Source organism: Mastigoproctus giganteus, chromosome 3 (genome assembly GCF_048544385.1).
Source record: "Mastigoproctus giganteus isolate SK-2022 chromosome 3, ASM4854438v1, whole genome shotgun sequence".
In the NCBI taxonomy this organism is placed as follows: Eukaryota; Metazoa; Arthropoda; class Arachnida; order Uropygi; family Thelyphonidae; genus Mastigoproctus; species Mastigoproctus giganteus.
In genome coordinates, this window is record NC_143577.1 from 197,307,430 (window position 1) to 197,334,067 (window position 26,638).

At 36.3% G+C, this 26,638-nt stretch overlaps 1 protein-coding gene across 1 annotated transcript in view; it reads right to left on the reverse strand.

The window, feature by feature from the left end:
* LOC150088557 (serine/threonine/tyrosine-interacting protein-like) overlaps window positions 1-26,638 on the reverse strand; it is a 187,368-nt gene that overhangs the window by 113,775 nt on the left and 46,955 nt on the right. Inside the window, exon 3 of the mRNA XM_090370231.1 lies at window positions 21,493-21,546. Within this exon, the coding sequence (XP_090226357.1) occupies window positions 21,493-21,546 (54 nt within the window). The remainder of the gene's footprint in view (window positions 1-21,492; window positions 21,547-26,638) is intronic.

Consider the following 26,638-nt stretch of genomic DNA (forward strand, 5'->3'; position numbering starts at 1 on the left):
TCTTGTGTTAAATCTTCTTATGTCCTCTCTGAGTCTCTTTCTAATGGCTTTGCATAACTCAGTATACTCAATTTTCTCCCTGTCAGTGTTTTTCTTGCTTTTCATTTGTCGTCTTTGGTTCATCATGACAAGTGTTTCTTGACTAATTTTTTCTTCTTTGGATTTCTTTTTCCCTATAGGTTTCTTGGGCTTTATCACTTTCAAAAAGTTGTAATATTCCTCGTCGATATCTTGGTCCTCAGCAGTCTGCAGAAGCTCAAACTTGTTCTTAAGTTCCAGTACATACTGCTTTTTCTCCTCTTCTGTTATCTCAAAGACCTTTGTATTATTTACTCGAGTCAGTTTTTTCCTTTCCTTTCCTACATCTATATCAAGTGTACATCTTACCATTCTGTGATCACTTCCAACATTTACCTTATTCAGGACGGTGACATCATTCACAATATATCTTCTATTAGTGAGGATGAAGTCGATTTCATTAGTAGTTAATCCATTTGGACTCTTCCATGTCCACTTTCTGTTCACCCTTTTCTTGAAAAAAAGTGTTCATTACTGACAGTCCTTGAGATTCTGCAAATTCCACAAGTCTTTCACCTCTTTCATTTCTTTCACCAATTCCAAAATTTCCTATAGTTCCCCTTTCTGTGCTGTTTTGTCTTTTTCCAACCTTAGCATTGAAGTCTCCCATAATAATAGTGTAGTGGGTTTTCTGCTCATCTAGAAGACTCTCAATTTCAGTGTACATTTCTTCAACCTCTTCATCATCATGGCTCGATGTTGGTGCATAAATCATTATAATCTTTAGCTTGTATCTCTTAGAAATCTTGAGTATTAGTCTTGACACTCTTGGTGATGTACTTTTGAATTCCAAAATGTTGTTTTTAAAATCTTTATGGACCAGAAACCCAATTCCACCTTCACTCCTTTCACTGTTTCCATTGGTGTACAGCAGATTTCCACTTGATAAACTTATAAGTGATTCATTTCTTCTTCTTGTTTCAGCCAAACCGATGATATTCCAATTCACATTTTCTAATTCATTTTCCAGCTCTAATATCCTGTCTTCACCGATGAGTGTTCTTACGTTATAACAGGCCAAGTTCAGTTTCCGTGCGTGGCAGCCTGGTCGTACCCAGAGATTCTTAGCACCCTCTGCTTCCACTCTAATCCTCTCGCTGCCGTAAGAGGGAGAGTGAAAGCTGCTGGGGACTGAGGGCCATTTGTTTCATCGTGCTTTCATATTGCTGGAGGGGTTGGTCTTTTCCTCTTCATGCTGACCAGGCATCTTGAAGAGAACCACTCTACACGTTCGTTGCCACCTAAGTGACCTAAGTAAGATTTATTTAAGCTATCAACTTTCATATCAAGAGATGGAAGTCTGTTCCAGCAATCAATTATCATCATTCTTCTCTTTCTTGGCGCGTGCTCTCTCTCTCTCTCTCTCTCTCTCTCAGGGTAACTTGAAAATTTTTTTGGCTGGTGCAGCACAAGCCTCAGGTTACCATGCACCCTCCTAACCCACTAGCTGTACAGGGGGTGAACCTTGAGTTAATAAACGGATAATGATAATAATAATAATATGGCTAATAATAATAAAAATAATTACCCACTGGGTAAACGCAAATTTCCGCACATCTATTCTACAACTGTCTTTCCTCAATTTCAATCTATACCCCCTCAGGTTCTTAATCTGAGCAAGAATCCCATCAGCATTCAGCTTGCACCAACCCATTCAAGACTTTATTACACCTCAATCATATCACTTTGCATGTGCCTAGTCTCCAGGCACTGCAATCTCCAGAACTTAAGCCTTTCTTAGTAAGAGCAACCCTTTGTTCTCCTCACCAATCTTGCTGTCCATCTTTGTACTCTTTCTAGCAACTCTACATCCTTCTTAAAATGAGACCTCCAGACCTGTACACAGTACTCAAAGTGTGGCCTGACCATTGCCTTGTACAACAGGATAATCACCTCCTTGTCCCTGCTAGCAAAATTCCTATATATCATTGACAAGACTCCATGACCTGCTCTGGCAGCTTGTCTGAACTGCTCAGCAAACTTCATATCTGACTGCACTATTGCCCACAGGTCTTTTTCATTCTCCACTTCCTGAGTGAAGTACTACACAGCTGGTATGTTTCTTTGGGTTACTGCTACCCATATGCAGTACTTTCCATTTGTCAATTTTAAACTTCAGTTGTCACTTCAGCCCATTTGCCGTATTTATCTAGATCCAGTTGCAGTAGCATACTGTCTTTACTGTCGTTAACAACCCTGCCAACCTTTGTATCATCTGCAAACTTGGACATTAAGCTTGATATACCTTCATCAATATCATTGATGAATACACAAAACAACAATGGGCCCAGCACCAAACTCTGGGGATCTCCACTAATAACATTAGTCCACGAATAGCAGTTGTCCATTGATTACCACTCTGTCATCTACCACTCAACCATCCCTTTATCCATTGTAGCACCTTGCCCTTAAATGCCATACTGTCCAATTTGTACAGCAGTCTTCCATGTGCATCAGTATCAAAAACTTTCCTGAAATCCAAGTATATGATATCAAAATTATTTTTTGCATCCAGTTCCTTTGTGACCACATATAGTATCCGATCAAATTGGTCAGACAAGACCAATTTGATCGGATACTCCCTTTAATAAACCAATGCTGTCTCCTAACTATTACTGCAGTCTTGTCTAGATAATCCTGCAATGCTTCTTTAACCAGTGACTCCATTATTTTCCCTGGAGCACAAGTCAAACTAACAGGTCTGTAATTACTCATATCACTCTTTAATCCCCCTTTGTGAATTGGAGATACATTTGCACATCTGCAGTCTGTGGAGACCCTTGAGTCCAAGGAAGCGCTCATAATTATGGCTATAGGTTTGCTTACTCCCTCCTTTAATATAACTGGATAGATCCAATCCATACCAGGTGCCTTCCTTATGTTTAACTTCAACTCTTTCTCCTCCACTTTACTCTCAGTAATTACAAAATCACAGAGCCCCCTGTTAGAGTTTGATAAACTTCTGGCATTCCCCTCATTGAATAACTCCTCATGTGTGAATGTAGATGCAAAATACTCATTCAGTTTATCAGCTACCTGAGCATGATCATCAATAGTCAAACCGTTTATGTTAAGTGAAATAATCTAATTCATCCCTTTCCTTTTAGAGTTTACATGGTTAATAAGTATACAGACCAAAATACAGAGTATTAAAGATTATATTGTTCCCTTTATATTCTACTAATACAAAATGCTGTTATTGACTTACATTTTATTCGTCCATTTTTGCAGTATGTAATTCTTAATAGTGATCAGATGAAATAAATGATATTCTCACTCTGATATTCTAATTATGCCATCACCTCATTAATGTTTACAAACACTTTGTTCATTTCTGGTGCTTTTTCCTTACATGAGTCATTCACATTATCTCCTGAGTCAATTCCTATGTCACTGACCTTCTGTCTGTCAATTGATTCCCACTGTTCATAGAGGCTGCTATTTCTTCCTCACTCAGGTAATGCACTACTGTAGCTTCTGCATCCACCTCAATCCAAGATTAACGATACAGTGCCAGGTCATACTATGATTTTTTTAGTGTTTCTCACCAACCATTGAAGTAAAATCGAAAGACGAAAAACCAAATTCTTAAAATTTTAATATTTACAATAAATTTATTTACAAACAAAACAAAATACCATATTACTGATGATAGCAATTTTAAAATAAGACAACTGTGATATACAGTAAATATACAAGGTGATAATACAAATACCGAATTTAAAATACAATAAAATATACTAGGTTAAAAGCGCTAAGATATACTAACTGAAGCTTTCAAAGGCTTCTGCCTTCTTTCTCAACAGTGTACTTCTATTCTGCGGTGCATCATTAAATACCAGCAGGTTCGCGGTGCGTCTCACGTAAACGTATACTGTTGCCGTCGGAACCGGAAGTGGCTCGGGAGCGTTTCAGGCAAAAACGTTCATCCCCTCCAAGGATTACCGCCTCAAAGAGGGGATGAATGCGTGTGCCCCTATCTCTATTTATATTATTCTCAATAGAACTAATTCGTAAGCTCTCGAGCCACTTGCGGTCCCAAAATCTATGCGCCCGATCAGTGATGGCAGCTTCGTCTGGGGAGATTTGATGTTGCTTCTCCCAGAAATGTTCAGCTACGGCGGATTTACCATAGTCTGCATTTCTTATTGCATTTGTGTGCTCCCCCAGACGATCTTTGAGATGCTGTTTTGTTTCTCCCACATAACACTCCCCACACTCCAGGCATTTAATACTATATACGACCCCACTTATATTTTCATTTAAGACAGGGTCCTTGACCTGTGACACAATTGTGTGCAGCTTCCTGCCTGGGAGCTGCACACAACGTGTCTGGTAATTCCTTAATATACGAGCTAAACGTTCGGATAAACCCGGATAGTAGGGGATGTATGTGGTGGCTATTGGCGTGAAGGACTCACTTCTACTCTGCCCTCCACTAATGTATTTCTCTATGATCCTCCGGGGGTAGCCACACTTCAAAAGATCCGCCGTAACACGTTCATACTCCATTTTTCTATCCTCTGAGGTACTACAATGAGATTTTGCCCTATCCACTAATGCTCTTACCACACTGTTCCTGTGATGGTTAGCCTGAGCTGAGTTGTAGTGTGAGTATTGGCCTTTGCACATAGATTTTCTAAATACTTTTGTTTTCAAATGCTGGCCTTCTCTACAAATCAGCACATCCAGGAACGGCAAAACCCCTCCTTCCTCTACCTCAGAGGTGAATTGTATGAATGGGGAGAAGCTATTAAGAAAATTCAACGTATCATCCTCACTCCCTTTCCGAATAACTGAAAACGTATCATCAACATACCTTTTCCACGGACGCATAGTATTAAACAGTCTAGACTCGAGCTCCTCCATCGCTAAATTAGCTATGATGGCACTGATGGGGGAGCCCATAGCTGCACCGTTAACCTGCTTGTACATGGTATTATTAAATACCATAGTAGTGCTCGAAAGGCATAACTCTATGCCTTTACATATGTCCTCTAAGTTTAGTTGCGTCCTGTTGTTGAAGGTGGTGTCTCTTTCTAAGGCCATGTACGCACAATGTATTCCATGGTCAATTGGGATGCAGGTAAACAACGATGTCACATCAAAGGATATCATAACCTCGTTTTCTTCTATACATTGTCCTCTTATGAATTGTACAAATTCTTTGCTATCTCTGATACTATGTTCAGAGAATCCAACTAATGGTGACAGTAGTTTGGCTAGGAAACCAGATAATGCATACGTGGGGCTACCTATAAACAAGACTATCGGTCTGAGTGGCACACCCATTTTATGTATTTTTGGCAAACCGTAAAACCTCGGTATCTGGCTTCCTGTGGCATGTAATGCCCAATACCGCTCCTTTGAAATCTTATTGGATTTCATCCAACCCTGTACCATTTTATTAACTTGTCGTTCCAGTGTGGTAAGAGCATTAGGGGATAGGGCAAAATCTCATTGTAGTACCTCAGAGGATAGAAAAATGGAGTATGAACGTGTTACGGTGGATCTTTTGAAGTGTGGCTACCCCCGGAGGATCATAGAGAAATACATTAGTGGAGGGCAGAGTAGAAGTGAGTCCTTCACGCCAATAGCCACCACATACATCCCCTACTATCCGGGTTTATCCGAACGTTTAGCTCGTATATTAAGGAATTACCAGACACGTTGTGTGCAGCTCCCAGGCAGGAAGCTGCACACAATTGTGTCACAGGTCAAGGACCCTGTCTTAAATGAAAATATAAGTGGGGTCGTATATAGTATTAAATGCCTGGAGTGTGGGGAGTGTTATGTGGGAGAAACAAAACAGCATCTCAAAGATCGTCTGGGGGAGCACACAAATGCAATAAGAAATGCAGACTATGGTAAATCCGCCGTAGCTGAACATTTCTGGGAGAAGCAACATCAAATCTCCCCAGACGAAGCTGCCATCACTGATCGGGCGCATAGATTTTGGGACCGCAAGTGGCTCGAGAGCTTACGAATTAGTTCTATTGAGAATAATATAAATAGAGATAGGGGCACACGCATTCATCCCCTCTTTGAGGCGGTAATCCTTGGAGGGGATGAACGTTTTTGCCTGAAACGCTCCCGAGCCACTTCCGGTTCCGACGGCAACAGTATACGTTTACGTGAGACGCACTGCGAACCTGCTGGTATTTAATGATGCACCGCAGAATAGAAGTACACTGTTGAGAAAGAAGGCAGAAGCCTTTGAAAGCTTCAATTAGTATATTTTAGCGCTTTTAACCTAGTATATTTTATTGTATTTTAAATTCGGTATTTGTATTATCACCTTGTATATTTACTGTATATCACAGTTGTCTTATTTTAAAATTGCTATCATCAGTAATATGGTATTTTGTTTTGTTTGTAAATAAATTTATTGTAAATATTAAAATTTTAAGAATTTGGTTTTTCGTCTTTCGTTTTTACTTCAATGGTTGGTGAGAAACACTAAAAAAATCATAGTATGAATATACCCAACCCCAGAGGCCTATTTGAAGAACAGTGCCAGGTCATTTTCTTCAATACTGCCATTGAGTACATTACAAGCAGGTTTTTTTTTTTCTGAAAATGCTACTATTTCAAGATTATTATCAGTGATCTCGTCTTTTCCAATACATTTTTTCCAGCAGTTTTCAATTGCTGTTGAGCTTAGATTCTTCCACCCTAATCCAATATTGTATGCGATGTCTTTCAGTGTTAATGTTTTCAGGAATTCTATAACTTGAATTTGAGTTCACAAGAACAGCAAGTAGCTCACCACAACAGTAGGCTTTGAAGATTCAAGTAATGCCCTGAATAATGGGCCAAATTAATGCAGTTATGTTCCTTGGCAGAAATGCAACTTTGATCTTGCCATCTTTTGATTTCAGGATATCAGCCAAAGGATGATCTGGGCAGTGATCAAACAATAACAGAGCCTTTTCTTTGAGTTTTTTGGAAAGCAAGTGGCGTCTCACCGATGGCACAAACTCACTTTGAAACTACGATGCAAAAATATCACTCATCATCCAAGATTGGAGCTATTTTAAACACAGGTAGAAATTTCATGTTGACGTGCTTAAACACAGGGGACTTCAACTTTTACTGATGCACAATGACTTTAGCTTGATTTCCAGTCTTGTTTGCACACAATAATTCTCTCTTTGTTAGTTTTCATGCCCACTTTGTAGGGTGCCATTTTAATATCTGGTTCATTTTAATATCTGGTTGGCTGTTGGGGAATAGTTTATAGAACAGCACTATTTTGTCACAGTTGTACAACTGTTCATTTGTGGATTCACCATCTTGAATTATATTACACAAACTCAAGAAACACTTCTGCTGCTGTAATGTCACCAAATGCAGATTCGCCTACAACTAACCTGGGTTATCCCACAATGAGCCCTCCATCTCCAAAGCCACCCTTCAGAAGCTTTAATGTGCTATCATCCCCACCAAGCAGCTTAAGAAATTTAAGTACTGGTGCTTTAAAAATTGCCTCATTTATCGGTACTCCTTCACTATGCTTCTGTAGAAACCACTTGTATAAGCATTAGTCAACATCACTATGTTCACAGTCTAGTTTTCTTTCTTTGGAGACATACCTCATCTTCTATGGTGTCTATAAATGAATGCAATTTTTCTTCCTCTTTCATCCAACTGTGCATCATTCCTTCTGGAGTTCCACACTCACAAAATATATATTGTACAGGTAGTTCCCGACTTTACGAGTTAATTCGTTCCTAGTGCGCGCTCATGAAGCGAGAATTTATGTTATCAACAATGAAATTAGTTAGGTAATTAGTTTCTGTTTGAACAATGATTGATTTATCCAAAGAAATGAAAACGTAGCCTGTAAAATCAAGCAAATTATAATAATAGAGAAATTATTTATGACTTACAAATGTTAAAGAATGTTTATTCTTAATCATCATCATCGACCAAATGCACACTCGTTGATCACTCATTATTTGCTTGGCTCTCGTTGGTTTGTTGCACAAGGAGTAGTCTTCTTCAGAAATGCTTTGAGGCGTTTATTTCCAAGATAATCTTCTCTTTTCTTTATAAACTTTAATAGTATGCATAAGCATTTTTTAACGAAATGCACAAATTGCAACTAACACAATTTGTGTGGAGTAACAAGTTTACGAAGCTTAAAAAAAAAAAAAAGGAATGAAGAGAAGATTCTGAAAATTTAATTATGTTTTTTATACGATTGAAGATTTCAGTAAAGGGGAAACACATTTCACCATAATAATGTAAAAAACCACGCAATTCCAGCTATCAGTATTTTCTCAAATGCAATAAGATAGTTTACTACCTGTTTATCCTTGCAGCAATTACAGGAAAGTCCAATAAACTGGAAAGTGCAAATTGTTTTTATTGTTTTATGGTCATGACCTCCAGAAATCAGAAATGTGTTTTAGAAAAATATCACAAAGCCGTTCAAAATTGGTTCTTATAACAGAACATATGATAACGATGAAAGTGTAGTGCATTTTAATGAGTTGAATTGGTAACTAATACACTTTACACTGTAAAAATGATCTTTTAGAGAGTTATATAGCGAAAATTTCAACTTCCTAGGTTGTGGTTTGTTTGTTTGTTTGTTATTTTGGAGCATTAGCAACTAAGGCCATATTGCTCCGGGGATATGCGGTGGTCATTCCTTGACCTTTCCGCATCCTCCGTATTTGGTGGTGACGGGCTCGAACCCCAGTCTAATCAAGAAGCGTGTGGTACCCACTGCTGCTCCTTCCCACCTGGCTACGGAGGCGCCCTTAGGTCGTGGAACGAATTACCAAAAAATTATGTGTTATTGGGTTCACATTACGATATTTTCACGATACGATGGTGTCTTTGGAACAGATTAATATCGTAAAGCGGGGTACACTGTATTGTACAGCTGCGCACGTGGTTTGAAATGCAATATTTATGAATGTTTAACATTCATTTTTCGCAATTAATGTTCATATTTTTGATTTTGTTGATACTTGGGGGGAGGGGGGGGGCTCGTAAACCTGGGAACTCATAAAGCCAAAACTTGAAAAGCGGGAACTACCTGTATTTTGTTTCACCAGTCTTAACTCTTTCGATAATCTTTAACTTTTCTTCAACTGTCTGATTTTTCTCTTTTGGTGGCCACTACTTCAATTTTACTGATTTATTAATTTTGTCATATACAACCACTCCCCGACTTACGTAAGGGTTAAGTCGGAATTTCTCTAAATGTTTATGCAGCACTCGCAACTATGCACACTGAATTTTATTGAAGCAAAATAGAAATGTTCGACGAACATGTAAACAGAATTATTTATTCAATTTTTTTTTCTCATGCACAGGAAAAATTACAAAAGTACACAACATTAAAAAAATTTTGAATAGAGAGAGGAGACAGGCATAATATCAGCAAGTTTTACCTTTCGAGCATCACTGCCAGAATTAACTCTCCAGCTGATAAGCATGCCACTGCGGAAGTTAAGGGTTGTGGAGATTTATTAGACGGGGATTTTTCCAACACATCACAAAATTTCTCTGTAGCTGCAGAATTGGCACTGGCAAATTCACCGCATATTTTAATGTTTTGGAAACCAGCGTGATGCTTGAACCTATAAAACCACCCATTGCTTACCACAAACTTGGCCATACTTATCCTTAATATCTTCATAAATACTTCTTGCTTTTGCTTGAATGGCCATTGGATTCACGGGGCACTTGCTTCTGAATCTCATTTTGCAACCATAATATTAATAGCTTTTCCATCTTCAATATAGAACCTGAACGCTGTTTTGTGATCACTGTTGATCTTAAATGCGTTGATCCTTTAACATGTTCTTTTATACATGGACTGTTCCTTAAAATAGTATTCGCTGTTGAAGTAGCAAGACCTAATTCCGTGCAATAGATAAACTTTTCCCTGCTTTGTACTTCTTAACATCATTGCTAAATCAATTTTCTTTGGTTTCCCAGCACTGCCAGCACTTGCACTTTCCATTGGTCCCTTTCCCTTCACCAATGTAATAAGTAAATAGAAATGGAGAAGATTCTGAAAATTTGTTTTTTTTTTATATGATTGCAGATTTCAGTGAAGGAGAACTCATTTCACCATAATGCCATAACATAAAAACCCACAGACAGAATCCCAGTTATCGGGATTATCGTAAATGCAATAAGATCGAGTTTACTACCTGTTTATAATAGATTGCGCTAACAGAAAAGCTCAATAAACCGGAAACTGCAAATTGTTTTTAATGTTTTATGGTAGTGACCTCCAGAAATGTTTTAGAAAAATATGACAAAGGCATTCAAAATTGATTCTTATAAAGGAACATATGTCATGAAGTGAATTTCCATTATAAAAATGATCTTTAGAGAGATAAATAGCTTAGTTATACAGCGAAAATTTGTTCTGAGATCTTGGAACGAATTACCAAAAAAAAAAACAATGTGTTATTGGGTTCAACATTACGATATTTTCACAATACATGTACAGTCAGTCCTCATATAGCATGTTAGTTGTGTTACTAGAAACCCTCGTGCAATGCAAAATCGTGCAATATAAACAACAGGCCCTATGGGAAAAATAGGGTTAGGTGCCGACCACCCAAGATTGAACATACATTTGTAACCAAAACATTACCAAACACAATAAATAATCGTAATAAAATACTTACATATTTTTTTACTATTAATCGTAATATATCTATCGTAATTAATCGAACTATCGTAATAAAATACTTATGTATTTTATTACGTAATAAAATATTGCTAATGCTTTTGCTTCTATCGTAAGCAAACCTGTTTTTTTGTTTGATTTTCTATCCAAACAGATGACAGCCATTCCATCTCTTCCAATTCTTTGTGTCTTAATCTAATGAATTTTAATTACACTTTGAGTTGTTCCTGCTATGAAAGTTGTTTTTATTTTCTCTGCATTCTTTCAAATTCTCGGCGTTGCCTCATTTAGGCCTGTAGCATGTGCAAAGCATTTCACAATTTCATATTTTTTTTTCTATCGACAGAGGCGGACTGGCCATAAGCCTTACTGGGGAAACCCCGGTGAGTCGGAGGCCGGTGATTTTGGCCATAAACCATAGTATGAGGCCACTATAAATTTTCCCAGGTAAGAATTTTTGACCCAGTCCGCCTCTGTTTATCGATATTGCTTTTCTTTTTCTCTCTGAATCTGCAGTGTCTTCACCAGGATACTTCCTTTTCACACCTTTTAAGTATTTTACTCATTTTTTGGGAATAAAGCACAATTACAAAACGAGGAGGCACGCTTGATACACATAAACAAAGCTGCGCTTGTAATAACTGAATAAACAACACCGTAAAGGCAGAGATACACTATTAACACCTCACATTTTACTAAAGCACATTTCTGGGGGGGGTTACTACCATAAAACAAAAATAATTTCCAGTTGCGTTCCTGCTAGTGGAATCTGTTATAAACTGGTAGTAAACTCGATCTAATTGCATTTGCAATAATACCGATAGCTGGAATTGTGTGGGTTTTTACATTATTATGGTGAAATGTGTTTCCTCTTCACTGATATAAAAAAACATAAATACATTTTCAGAATCTTCTCTTCATTCCTATTGTGTTGCGTTCAGTTGGGGTGATTCCGCGTTCGACTGCCATTTCTTGTAAACACAAAGGCGAATCGTGCATAAGCGAATTCGGTTCGTGTTATATAAGATATCGTTCCCCTAATTATAAATCGTGTATGATCGAATTTGTGTAATTTAAACACATGTTATACAAGGACTGACTGTACCTCCATTTATTCCTACAGGATACAAAATATGTTTCCGTGATTTTTTTAAGTTTGCACTGGCTGACAAAAACTTATGTAAAGTTGAATTTCCGTAAGTCAAGTATTATGTAAGCCGGGAAGTGCCTGTATTTATTTCTGATGACCAAGAATTTACCATGTTTTGAGAACACTAAATCAAAACCAAACTGTACCTATCAGTGTCAAAGTGAAGTCATGCAATTCCTCCATAAATCACTTCTCAGTTCATGTATTTTTGGCTAGTTTAGCGCTTGGCAGTTTTTGCTATCCTAAGTGTAACTTCTATTTGAAGAAAGGATGTCATGTGCTCTTGTTTACAAAAATTTACTTTGTAACTTATGTAAAGCACTTGATAAATGGTAGCCATATTCCCCTCAAGAGGAAGCTGTTTGTAATCAATTAGCATTCCTAATATACTCTTTTATTGCATCTCTATCTGAGGGGAGAAATTGGGTGTCTACAGTAAGTAGTCTTTGACGAGTCCTGTTGTTTACAAAAATTACTCTGCAACTGAATATATCAAAGCAAGTGTACAGCTAATTTTTTAGCAATTTCACCTCTTTGAAATATGGTTGTAGGATGTACAATAGACGTAAGTATATACATATATATACTGGAAAAAGTATTCACTTTTTCCAGTTTACAATATGGAATTGCCAGTTCTTTGAACAGTACTTTTTTTTCATAATTCATTTTGGAGACATGATCATACCAGCAATATATCCGAAATTGCAATATGAAGAGGCACATTTTATCAAGGCTGCACCATAATATTTAATAAACTATATATAACAGAAGATGTTCTTGAATAAATACTGAATGATGGTTTGAAAAACAATGGATATCAAGAACAAGTCATATTCCTGTCTGCCATCTCGAATGTTCCCTCCAACCATTCATTTTGCTTCCTATATCCATTTAGTTAATTGCCTTTCTTCCACTCTTTCTGCATGTCTAGACTCGGTTGCTAGATAGTCCACCAGACCAAAATTATTGGTAACTCTCTAGCTGTCTACCCTGCCATATAGTGACTAGAGGGAGTCCAAGTAGTGAGTGGGGGAGGGCATTTGTCAAGGAGCCATATATACTTCTGCTGTGTGTATGCTATATACGTTTCCCCCACCTTTAATACTGAATAGATCTGAATGCATCATACAAACTAAAACAAACTTATCTGAGAAAAGATCTAACCCTACCATACTTCCTCCATTTCCTGAATATACATGGCCTCAGTTCCAATCCCAATGATGTCCATTTCCACTTACAGTCTGCCAAGCCCTACTTACTTTTTCTGACAGAATCCCAATTATCAGTTGACTCAGCCACTGCTCATCTTAGTTCAGTTGTCCTAATTATTCGCTGTACAATACCTTTTGCTTCAAAGGTAGTAGTTGTGTATAAGTTTGTGTGGATATACCCTCTCAGAGACTTAGTAATTTAGAATCTCCCCTTTACGATTTTCTCTGACTTAAAATCTTTCTACCCTTTCCGTCAAATTCATCTATTGCCTCTATTGATCTCCCAATTCCACTAATCACTTGGAACTCTTTGACTTCCTTTCTTTGAAACCGTAATCTCTCCAGACAATCTTCTTGAACAGGGCACCCCAAATTTTGAATAGAGCTGGAACAGGAATTCTTGAAAAGGCTGCAAATTTTGGGGTCGGCTCTGGCAGTGAAACAGTTGGACTAATGTTTTCCTTGGTGATTTTGATGTTCACAACTCCAGCTGGCTTCCGTTTCCTAGTCACATGGATCCAGCTAGTCGAGATGCTGAGGCTTTTGCAATTACTAATGACTTTGCACAGGTAGTTTTTCATTTACTAGAGAAACACCAGACAACCCTAACCACACAGTCAAAGCTATTGATCTTTTTCTCACAAACAAAATCTTCCAAGTACACAGTCGAATTCAATGGTCCTCTGGCACCTCAGATCACAACAATTAGGTGATGGTTTCTTCTCCAATGGAGACTTTCTCTCGTGGCCAATCTCAGCGTTGTGTTGTTTGGGATTATAATAATGAAAAATGAGATAATCTGTGAGATTTCTATTCTTCTTTTCCTTCGTTGAATTACTGTTTTAAGTCTTCTGATGTCAATGTTTGCTCAAATCGTGTCAGTGAAATTATTCTTGAAAGAAAGAAATCCTTCTTTTCCACTACACCTTAAAATCTCATTCTTTATCGAAACCAGCATTTCCCAAACTGGAAATGGCGGGAAATGATGCTGCATTTCCACAGAACACTAGTGTTCTGTGAAAAATCATAATTAATAATTTAAAAAATAAAATAAATAAACTTTACATATTTGTATCATATAACACCACTTTTGTATCATTATAATTTTGTATCATAATAATTCTGCCATACTGGCAGAGACTAATAATCAAATAGACTATGGAACACTATTTTGGCAGGCTTTGCATAGAGAAGTATGTGTAGAGATAATGACATCTATGAAAAAGTAACAATATAGTGATCTAATATGCCATTTGTATGTGATTTAGACTGGAGTACAAGGGTTGAGGGGAAGCAAACCGATATGATGCATCATTCGGGTGGATGAAACAAAGTAGCCTTCCACTGACACGTTCTTGCATGTTTACACAGTGCTGGTGGTTCAGTGCAGACTGCCTTTGCAATTACGACATTAGTTCTATAGTAGTGCGGAAAACTAGTAAGCATAACTAAACTCACTTCCTTGTATAAATATTTTTTTTGATAATTATCAGTATTTCAAAATATTATTATTAAAATAAATGACTGTGGATTTGTGGTTTAAAAAAGGAACTTTAAAACGAGAAGCAAGTATAGTGGACCACCGCTTTACGATATTAACCCGTTCCAGAGACGGCATCGTATCGTGAAAATATCCTAATGTTAACCCAATAACACTGTTTTTGGTAATTCATTCCAAGACCTCAGAAGTTGAAAATTTTGCTATATAACTAAGCTGTTTATCTCTCTAAAATGTGATTTTTATAATGGAAATTATATTAGTTTTATATAGAATACTTTAGAGAATCGCTTTATAGAATCAAATTTCAAAAAAACCCAATCATTAAAATGCACTGCACTTTCATTGTTATCAGTCATCATACGTTCGATTATAAGAATCAATTTTGAATACCTTTGTGATGTTTTTCTAAAGCACATTTCTGGAGGTCACAACCATAAAACAATAAAAACAATTTGCAGTTTCTGGTTTATTGGGCTTTTCTATTAGTGCAATCTATTATAAATGGGTAGTAAACTCAATCTTATTGCATTTGCAATAATACCAATAGCTGGAATTCTGTGGGTTTTTACGTTAATACGGTGAAATGTGTTTCCCCTTTACTGAAATCTTCAGTCGTATAAAAAACTTAAATTTTCAGAATCTTCTCTTCATTCCTATTTTTTAAGCTTTGTAAACTTGTTACTCCGTATCTCACCTGCACATATCATATTAGTTGCAATTTGTGCGTGCTATGTTCTTTGTTATTGATTTATCTTTTTTACTGTTTTAAATTTTTCAACCAAAAAAAATATCAGTGATCAGAAATATCCGTTAGTTAATATATATCTTTCAGTATTAATTAAGCTATTTTTATTTTGCTAAACTGTGGAAAACAATTCTTCTGATTTTTACGTATCATTTAATTTTGTTAATTAGTAAAAAAAAAAAAAAACCCAAACAATTACATCAGGGTCACCCAGTAAGTTAATACAAATACCCATATATATATATATATATATTGTGTCTGTAAAAATAACGTGTTCTTTGGTCAATTTGCCTATTTTGCTGGATGAAAAAAGCCCCAATTTTGGGTGGGAGGGGGGAACTTGCTATCTATGCCAGAGACCAACTCAGCCACAGAGTGAAAAAAGCCCATTAAAGTTCCACGTGTCATTGACAGGATTTGAACCCAAGCCTTTTCCACCCAGTACGGGGAGAACGGTGACCTGTACTGCACATGCAGACTGTTAATTGGTAAGGTAATAAAGTATAAATTTGTGCTTTATATCTTTACTTTTATAGTCTTTGGATAATATTTCTCCTATTTTCGCTTATTAGAATCGCTGTTTAATGATAATTATTGAAAATTCAACTTGCAAACGTGATCACAATGACCAGCGCTTACTACATATCATATAGTGAAAGGTATTTTATTATGGAGAGTCCATCATAAAGTGATCTGATCATACAGTGAACCAATCCTAAAGCTCTCCACTGTACTCCTAGTAATGCAACTGTGGTCATTGAAAACAAACACAATATTGTTACGTTTCAAAGTGAGAATGAACAATCACAGCCTTTTGTTCCCCAAAAATCCGAAGTGAAAAAACAGGAACCAACTAATAAAAGACCAAAACGAAAGGATGATGACAGTCAACAAAACTATTGTTTTGCTGACCATTATTTAATATTACTATGGTCAAATTTCATTATTGAGAATGTAACTCCTGTTTTTAACATTACGTCTATGGAAATAAATTTCCAATTTCCAAGTGCACGTTAGGAATTAATTAACTTGTAAAGTCGGGAACTACCTGTATGTGTTTGTTGTTTATTTGGTTTTTAGGAGCATTATCAACTAAGGCCATATTGCTCCGGGGATATGTGGTGGTCGTTCCCTGACCTTTCCGCATCCTCTGTATTTGGTGATCACGGGCTCGAACCCCGGTCTAATCAAGAAGCGTGTGCTACGCACTGCTGCTCCTGCCCACCTGCCTATGGAGGCGCCTGTGTTTGTGTGTGTAAAGTAAATAAGAAAATAGATTATATGCTTCCCTTCTCATCCAGTTAATCTTTGAATTTCTCCAAGCTGTCAGCCTCAACCACCCAAGGAGGGAACCCATTCCAGTGATCAACATTTCCTAGAACACTGATTTAGCCCCCTCTTAAAAAATTCTGCCTGCCTCTGAGTGCAATGCTAACATTATTAGTTACAGTGGTCAATTGACTGCAATTAAACAGAATGACGTAAACTCTTCTGACCTCAGCCACCCAGAGTTAAAAATAGAACTTTATTTATTAATAAGAAAACCAAAACTCATAAGTGATGGTACTAAGAAGCCAATTACCAGCATTTGTAAGACCCCTGAATGGGTAGGCTTTAATAGTGGTTTTTTTTTTTTTTTGGCTAATCATATGGAAATTCTTGGTGAATCCAATAAGTGGGATTTTTCTGCTAACCGTAAAACTTTATTATTCTTTGGTTTTATTGTATACAAACCTTTTATAGTTCACCTTTTATTGTATACAAACACTGCTGTAACCTTAGTATAATGTATAAACAGTTACAAAAAGTCTGACATGAGTGTGGTTAAAATGATCAGTTCTGTCATTTATCAACCCTTTGTATTCACACAATGAATCACTGAATTCGTCACTCATTGGTTTTCAATAATTGTTGCTAACAAAGGAAGTGCCTTTTACTAATTTGTTGACAGAGTAGATGGTGATTTTGCTCATATTCTACACTTCCAACTATCAGAAATGAGTTACAGGAGTTGCCATTCCTTGTATTTATTTAGTTTGAAAATAAATTCTTTATTATTTTTTTTTTACTAATCATTACATTAGTAAAATCTTTATTGTTCTATTGAGAGAGGGTATCATCCCTGGGCCATAACATTTATGTTATGTTTATAAGTGATATATATTCATATATCATTTATATTGTGCTGAATATAAACCTGCAAAGAAAAATTTGCTCAATGACAATCTGAACAATTACAACAAGCTTTTTGCAAGTGTTTATTATGGCCATATTTGTTGCTACTACCTTTTTAATTACACATCGTGGATGCTACTAAAAGTTTCATACCTATTAAGAAATATTGTTCAAGGTTTAGGCCTAAATGGTTATCTAATGAACTAATGAGACTCGTAACAGAGAAGAAAAATGCATGGGATGCATATAAATTATCAAGCGACTCAGAAGCCTATGGCAGATATAAGCTAGTCTGTAATCAGGTCACAAAGGAGGTTAGGCAGGTGAAGGCAGATTACGAGAAATCCTTGGCAAAAGATGCTAAGAAAAACAGCAAGGATTTCTTTACTTATATAAACTCGAAAAGGGGATAAATCTGATTGGTCCACTTGACATCGATGGTTCGACTGTTGATGATCCTGCTCAGATAGCAAACAAACTGAATGAGTATTTTGCATCTACATTCACACATGAGAAATTATTAAGGTTTGAAAATGGCAGAAGGTTATCAAATTGTAGCAGGATACTTAATGATTTTCTAATAACTGAAAGCAAAGTGGAGGAGAAATTGTTAAAGTTAAACATAAGAAAAGCACCTGGGGTGGATGGGATCTATCCAGTTATATTAAAGGAGGCGGCAAAGCAACTAAGCAAACCCTTAGCCATAATTATGAGAGCATCCTTGGATTCAGGGGAGGTCCCCACGGACTGGAGATGTGCAAATGTATCCCCAATTCACAAAGGGGGATCGAAGGGTGACACGAGTAATTACAGACCAGTTAGTTTAACTTCTGTTCCGGGTAAAATAATGGAGTCACTGGTTAAAGATGCATTGCAGGATCATCTAGACAAGACTGCAGCAATAATTCAGACACAGCATGGGTTTGTTAAGGGAAAGTCTTGTCTGACAAATTTGATAGGATATTATGATGTGGTTACAAAGGAACTGGATTCAAAAAATAATTTTGATATCATATATTTGGATTTCAGGAAAGCTTTTAACACTGTTGCGCATGGAAGACTATTGTACAAATTGGAGCAGAATTGTATTAAGGGTAAGTTGCTACAATGGATAAAAGGATGGTTAAGTGGGAGACAGAGGGTGGTAATCAATGGGTGCTGCTCTTCATGGACTGATGTTATTATTGGAGTCCCACAGGGTTCGGTGTTAGGTCCACTGTTGTTTTGTATATTTATCAAGGTATATCAGGTTTAATGTTGAAGTTTGCAGATGATACAAAGGTTGGCAGGGTTGTTAATGACAGTAATGGCAGTGTGCTACTGCAACAGGATCTAGATAATTTGGGCAGATGGGCTAAGAAGTGGCAACTGAAATTTAACCTTGACAAATGCAAAGTACTGCATATGGGTAGAAGTAACCCCAAAGAAACGTACCAACAGTGTGGTACTACACTTAAGGTGGCAGAAAGTGAAAAAGACCTGGGAGTAATTGTGCAGTCAGATATGAAGTTTTCTGAGCAATGCAGACAGGCTGCCAGGGCAGGTCATGGGGTTTTGTCAGTGATATATAGGAATTTTGCTAGCAGGGAGAAGGAGGTGATTGTCCCTCTGTATAAGGCAATGGTCAGGCCACGCCTTGAGTACTGCGTACAGGTCTGGAGGCCTCATTTTAGGAAGGACGTAGATTGCTTGAGCGTGTACAGAGAAGGGCAACAAGATTGGTGAGGGGAATGAAGGGATCCTCCTACCAAGAGAGGCTTAAGTTCTGCAAATTGCAGTGGCTGGAGACTAGGCAAATTCTGCGCAGTGATCTGATTGAGGTATATAAGGCCTTGAATGGGTTGAGCACGCTGAATTCTGATGGGATCCTTCCACTTGTTCAGATTACGAACCTAAGGGGGCATAAATTCAAATTAAGAAAAGACAGATGTAGAATAGATGTGCGGAAATTTGCCTTTATCCAGCAGGTGGTTAATTGCTGGAACAAACTTCCATCTGTCGTTGTGGAAGTTGACAGGTTAAATAAATTTAAGGAGGAACTGGACAGGCATTTGGAGGGAATGGTGTGATTTTTTTTTTTGGCTGATGCTGCACAAGCTCATACACTTGCTTTCTTGCATCACATGCTACTACTACTACTTCATTTTATAGCTGTTTTTTGTGCCAAAGTAATTAGTAAATTAAACAATTATTAAAGGTAGCTGAACACTACTAAGAATTTTGTGAAATATGTATATGTATTGTTCAGAAAACTGGTAAACTCTGAAACTGGCTTCATACATATTTCAAGCTTTCAGGGTAAATTTTCTGACAATTGCATTACACCAGATGATTGTGATTTAGACTCCCCATTCTGAATACAATGCAATGTCAAATTAAAATATTGTATCAAAAATGTAATGTGTTTTCCTCTAGAGTAATTGCAGGGAAAATGAAGGCATTATACAACTATCCAAACACATTCCTGTGCCCACCAAAGAAGCAGAAAAGTACAATGCATGGATTGCAAAATGAGGGGGAGAGAAAAAATCTAAAAGCCTTTGCAAATAATTATATCAGGTGGTACTTTTTTTCTGTTTAATTTTTCCTTTCATTATTATTTTTTTATTTTTTAATGGAATATTACTGAAGTGATTTGTAATTAATCATTTTGTAACTGATTACTTTGGTAATTTTATGGAGCTAAGTTTCTTGTTTTCAAATTTTGACTGCTATCCCAAGGGATAAAGGAATAATAATAAAAAAATATTATAGTAATAAAAATAAGCTAATTGCTTAGAACAATTATCAAAAGTAGATGGCTGCACTGCTGATGTGTTCGGCATATATCTATGCTTGAATTCTGACATTTCATAATTGGTTAGATTTATTGTTCCAAAAACTGGAAACTCCAAAAATCAATAATTTCGAGGTCCTGAGTTTGCCAGCTTTCAGATGTTGCACCGGTAGTTTTTTAATATTTTCTACGATATAGTTAATTATAGCTTTCTTGTTTCTATTATACATCCTCCACATAAACTTTATGCTGGAATGCTGTGCTTGTAATTATGAGTGTATGAATGCACAAATTCTAGCAGCATTTATCATTATTAAGTTCTCTCCAAATTTTCTTAAAATATTCCCTGTAGATGTAACTATCATTTCCTTCCCTGATAATTAAATCTCCAACTCTTTCTTTCTCTTTCAAATCTCTTTCTTTGTCACTAGCTTTTATTTCTTTTTGTAAGATATTAAAGAGCTCCTCTTTTCATCTGTTTATGAGCTTCCCAGTTAACACCATAAATTTTCGTTATATAACTCTACTGGATAATGCTTCCCATCCAATTCAACTTTCTTCTAAACTAGTTCTAGAAACTATTGCTATACCTTCCTTGCACAGCATTTTACTTCCTAATAAAAACTAATAAATTAATTTATAATTATTATTTATCTGCAGCTGGTTCCTGTGACACTGCTATTCTGATGTCATAGCAACTCAGTTCTGCTCATCCCACTTTGTTTTTAAGCTTCTACCAGTGATAATGCCTATTCTGATAGTATATTTAGCACTGCTTTCTAGTATACTAAAAACAAATCACAGAAAGCAGGAACCTTGTTAAACTGAGCAATATCCCATCTGGTATGAGTAAATGTTTTTGTCCTACCATTGTGATAAGTTTTCAGCCTATAAGTTATCCAATCTGGATGGCTTAGTTCCATGTTGGTAGCCCATCCTTCTTTGTTAAGTAGATATATAACTAGCACACTAAGAATAAGTTATACTATAAAAAGTGGACACTTGGTCAGGATCCAAATAAGTTCCCCACAGGCCTAACTTATGAGATGTGGGGGACTTCTCCTGGTTATTGAGTTTCCAACCCTTCAATTACCCTTTCACAGTATGAAAATAAATGTACTGTTAATATTAGACTTAGGATCACTGATAAAGAATTGGCTTTCACTAATAAAAATACTAGAAATATTTACCTTTGATTTCATTGCAGATGAATAAGGCCCTAAATAAAGTCCAGGAATAATTTCCTAAAATATACATTAAAGAAAATATAACAACTGTGGCTATATATTAGTTTAAAATAAATATATCATTAAAACTTAAAAGTTCAATGCAAATTCAAACAATAAATAAGAAGCAAAGTATGCAAAAAGAAAATCAACTGAACAAAGCAAATAAAAAAAATAACTGTAATAGTGCTGTAGCTAGAGCTAAAATAGCCATGATTCATGTAAAATATCTATATAATAAATGTTCAATCAGTTTTCTCACTTACAGAAGTCTGTTTTAACAAACCCAGTGAAAACATTCACAACAGTATTGAGAAAATAATCATATCAATTGCAACAGACTGAATTTTTACAGCATTAATCCATTTTTATTGCAACCATTAACAGATCACCTGATTTTCTGTTACCTGCTTTTACTCTGAATAATGTAACAGTGCTCTTATCTTTGTGTACATAGCATTCTTAAGTATTTTAGGGTCCTTAAAAAAAATTACTTTTTAAATTTCATAAATTATTAAAAGGTAAATTTAAAAAAAAACTACTTTTTAATCAATCAGCACCTTAAATAATCACTAAAAAATTTATCTGTCAGTTTGATTAATAAAATATTGCATCTTTATTATCTATGGAATTAATGCATGTAAGTACGGTGGTGTTGACGGTTTTTGAATCTGACCATATGCGGAAGGCCGAACTTACCACGCTGCATTAATTCTGTTTATCCAGCCATCCGTTTCGTAATTCACAATGAAGTCAGATGTCAAAAATTTAATATATTTACTTTGGTACACCAAAACAGTACATGTCAGTCTACATCCATTTCATAGTTGCCAAGGCAACAGAGCAAAAGTTATTTTGGCATGTGTGATTTTTATGAATCCATGCTGTAGTATAGAAGTTTGTTTTATCAAATTTTATTCTTTGCATTCGTTGGCTTCAATTAAGTCTTGCCTGTTTGGAGGAAATTATATTTAAACAAATTATAGTGACAAAAGAATTTATTTCATTTTTACTACAATTTTTTCCCAAATGTTTAATTGAAAAGGCTTCAAAAATACTTTAATAAAACATTTTAATATATTCAAAGTTTAATGTTTATTTCTATTTTCTCATCAAAAATAAAAACCTCCAATTTCAAGAGCTTTATAAAGGTGATTTTTAGATTAAAAAATAAATTCCCTTTATGTAAAATTGTATAAATACAATCTTTAAGGATACAAAAGTGATTTTTAGGTTACAAAAATACATTTTTATGTAAAATTGTTTAAATATAGCCTTTAATGATAAACAGCTTTGTTATATACATTATCAGACATCATGGGAGGAAATTATGGCTTTGCATCATTTTGGCATGAAATGGAAGAACTTTATGTATGAAGAAGTTTCAAGAAAGAAAATATGGATAATAGATTCTTTAAGTTCTTGCCAGTTTCTTGGCTTTTTCTGAGATATGACATTACCTAAAACTTTCCAACAGTTCTTAACAGGGTCTATTATCAAGCCATTCAGATGTCATTATCTCTTAAAAAGGTTTGAACCTGGATGCAAAAAAATATGAAAAAATAAATAGTAACGTGATAATAAATGAATAATAAATAGGTATTATTCAGATTATGTGTGTGCAAATAAAATTAAAACTAGTTAAAATTAACTCGCCTTTTTGAAGAAAGGTGAGTAGATTTGAACTGTAAATTAAAATTGCATATTTCAAGGATCATCATAAAATATGCAGTTACTCACTGCTGCAAAATTACGTCAAAATTCAATTCATATTAACAGGTGCTCCCTGAAGATGCTCCCTGAAGGTGTTTACTGCCACATATTAGCATCAGCTTATACAGCATTAGCCAAAAAAAAAAAAAACTTCTTCCTTGAATTTATTTAAGCCATCAACTTTCCACAATGACAGATAACAGTTTGTTCCAACAATCAACTACTCACTGGCTAAAGGCAAATTTCCACACATCTCTATCCTACAACTGTTCTTCCTCAATTTGAATTTATGTCAACTCAAGTTTGTAATCTGAGCAAGAGGAAGAATTCCATCAGCATTGAGCCTACTCAAACCATTCAAAACATTATACACCTCAATCAGATCATCTTGCAGGTGCCTAGTCTCCAGACGTTGTGATTTGCAGAACTTAAGTTTCTTGGTAAGAGAACCTTTCATTCCCCTTACCAATCTTGTTGACCTTCTCTGTACTTGTTCTAACAACTCTACATTGTTCCTAAAACAAGGCTTCCAGAACTGTATGCAGTACTTAAGGCATGGTCTGACCATTGCCTAATACAAAGAGATAATCACTTCCTTTTCCCTACTAGCAAAATTCTTGTATATCATTGACAAGTCACCATGACCTGCTCTGACAGCCTGTCTGCACTGCTCAGAAAACTTCATATCTGACTGCTCAATTACCCTCAGGTCTTTTTCACTCTCCACTTCCCTGAGTGTAGTATCACAGAGTTGGTACATTTCTCATGGGTTACTGTTACCCGTAGGCAGTACTTTGCATTTGTCGGATCTGGGTACGAGGATATTACCGTGTTGGCCAAGATTTCTGCAGCTCCGGCAAACACTAAGTTTTTATATATATTTAGTCTTTTTTTGTTGACTTAATTGTTATACTAAATTATTTTCTATAACTAGCTTTATAGTCCTAGTCAAGCTCCTTGGTTTATTGAAATTTAGATAGATATTTTGAAAGTTAACACAGCGTCCATAGATCTTACCGTTCGAAACTTGCTGCCATTGCTATACAATACGGAATAGCGTAACATAAATCCCGAAATTCAGTGTAAGGTTTAACGTAAAACTAATTAGCGAAATACGTAGCACTGTATTAAAAATCTGTAAGATTAGTATAGTATTATCAATTAATCAGTAAAATTTATATTAATCTCATTAAATTTCATTGTTAATTAAATTATACTTAAACGGAATCAAAACCAGACTGAAACAGTAAAGCAGCGAGCAGAAAGTAGCAGTAGTATTGTGGCTCGGGGGAGAACTGAAGGGGATGATTCTCCAATGCATCACAGTCTAAAAAAATGTGCGAAATGTGAAATGTTTGCAGACCTGTGTGACCTTAAAAGATATCATCTTTTAAGGGCACAAAGGATTGTTGTACACATTGGCACTAATGTCCTTAAGAGTATGAGATTTGCAGCTTTACTTAACAAGACAAGTCAATGCTGAAAATGAAAAAAAGTCACAAGTTAGGATTAAATTTGAGTGTCTGCAATTCTGCCCAGACATGATAGGAGGGGGTATATGATGAGAGCTTTGTCAATTAATTTGGCCCTGGAGAGATTTAGCAAGGCTCACAGGGGTAGAATTTTTTTCAACATGGTCTGTGCTTGCTAACAGGAGAGACTACTTCTACCGGGATGGAATACACTTAAATAGAAAGGGTGCAAGAATAATTGCTGATGCTATCAAGGCAGTGTTAGGTGGGTCGGAAAACTGCTACCTTGGGGGGGGTGGGCGATTCACAGACTAAAAGATTAAGAGTAGCCACAGGCAGAGACAAAAGTGATTCTTGCACTGCTTCTATTGTAATGAGCAGCAGCCTAGAGAGCAAGTTGTTGGGGATTTTAAGAGCTACTGGGAGTCATCATGGTACAAGTAAATACATGGGCTGTGTTACGGTAACTAAAAGTAAAAATAGGTGTATGTATACTTACATGTACGCCAATGAAAGAAGTATAGTAAATAAATTTGATGAATTTGACGTGCTGATCAAGGCACCAAAGGAAGATATTGTTGGGATATCAGAGACATGGTGTCACATAGATATAAGCAATGCAGAATTGGAATTTGGGGAGCAAAATGTGTACAGAAAGAACAGACAGGGTAGGAAGGGAGGAGGAGTCATGTGATTAGTTAAGAAACACAAAATCTAAGGGAGTGCATTCAGTTGACATGGGTGGACAATGCAATGTGTCTGTTTGGTGTGACAAACACTGGGAAAGGGAAAATGAAAGGAGTGTGTTATAGGCCTAATGATTCTGATGAGTACAACGAACAGTTGTGCAGAGAAATAGAGTGGGCCAGTAAATTAGAATGTCTAATAATGGAAGATTTTAACTTTCCAGATAGTGACTGGAATTGTGGATTGGTCACTCGCATGCTAGCAAAACTTTTATGGAATTATTAGAGGATTGTTTTCTACAGCAACATGTTCGAGGGGCAACCAGAGAGAGTAATAACTCTTGATCTGATCATCAGCAGTGATTATTCATGCATTAAGAATTTGCAGATAGAGGAACCACTAGGTGACCGTGATCACAGTGTACTGATCTGGGATTTACTCAAAGATGTAACTACCATCAAGAATAAGGGAAGGGTTTTTGCTTCCATAAAGGTGACTACACTGGTCTCAGATTGTTTTTAAATTCTATACAGTGGGTAATTCATGCATTCATGCACTAACAGAAAAGCCCAATAAACAGGTGACTGGTTATCTCTAAATAGGCCTACAAGGCTGGAACAATTCATATTGAACAATTAGACTTTACACCAGCTGGTATTCAAATAAACAAATTCCATTCCTGCAACTAAAACACTGCATGCTAGCAAAACTTTTATGGAATTATTAGAGGATTGTTTTCTACAGCAACATGTTCGAGGGGCAACCAGAGAGAGTAATAACTCTTGATCTGATCATCAGCAGTGATTATTCATGCATTAAGAATTTGCAGATAGAGGAACCACTAGGTGACCGTGATCATAGTGTACTGATCTGGGATTTACTCAAAGATGTAACTACCATCAAGAATAAGGGAAGGGTTTTTGCTTCCATAAAGGTGACTACACTGGTCTCAGATTGTTTTTAAATTCTATACAGTGGGATCAACTGATGATGTTACCAACAGTGAATTCTAAATGGAAGCCGAAGCCTTCAGGGACTTAATCTTGGAGGCTACTAGGATTTTCATTCCAAATAATAAATACTGTTCAAGCCTAAACAGATGTCATATGAATTAATGAGGCTCGTAGCAGAGAAGAAAAATGCATGGGATGCATATAAATTATCAGGCGACACAGAAGCCTACAGCAGACGTCTGTAGTCAAGTCACAAAGGAGGTTAGGCAGGCAAAGGCAGATTGC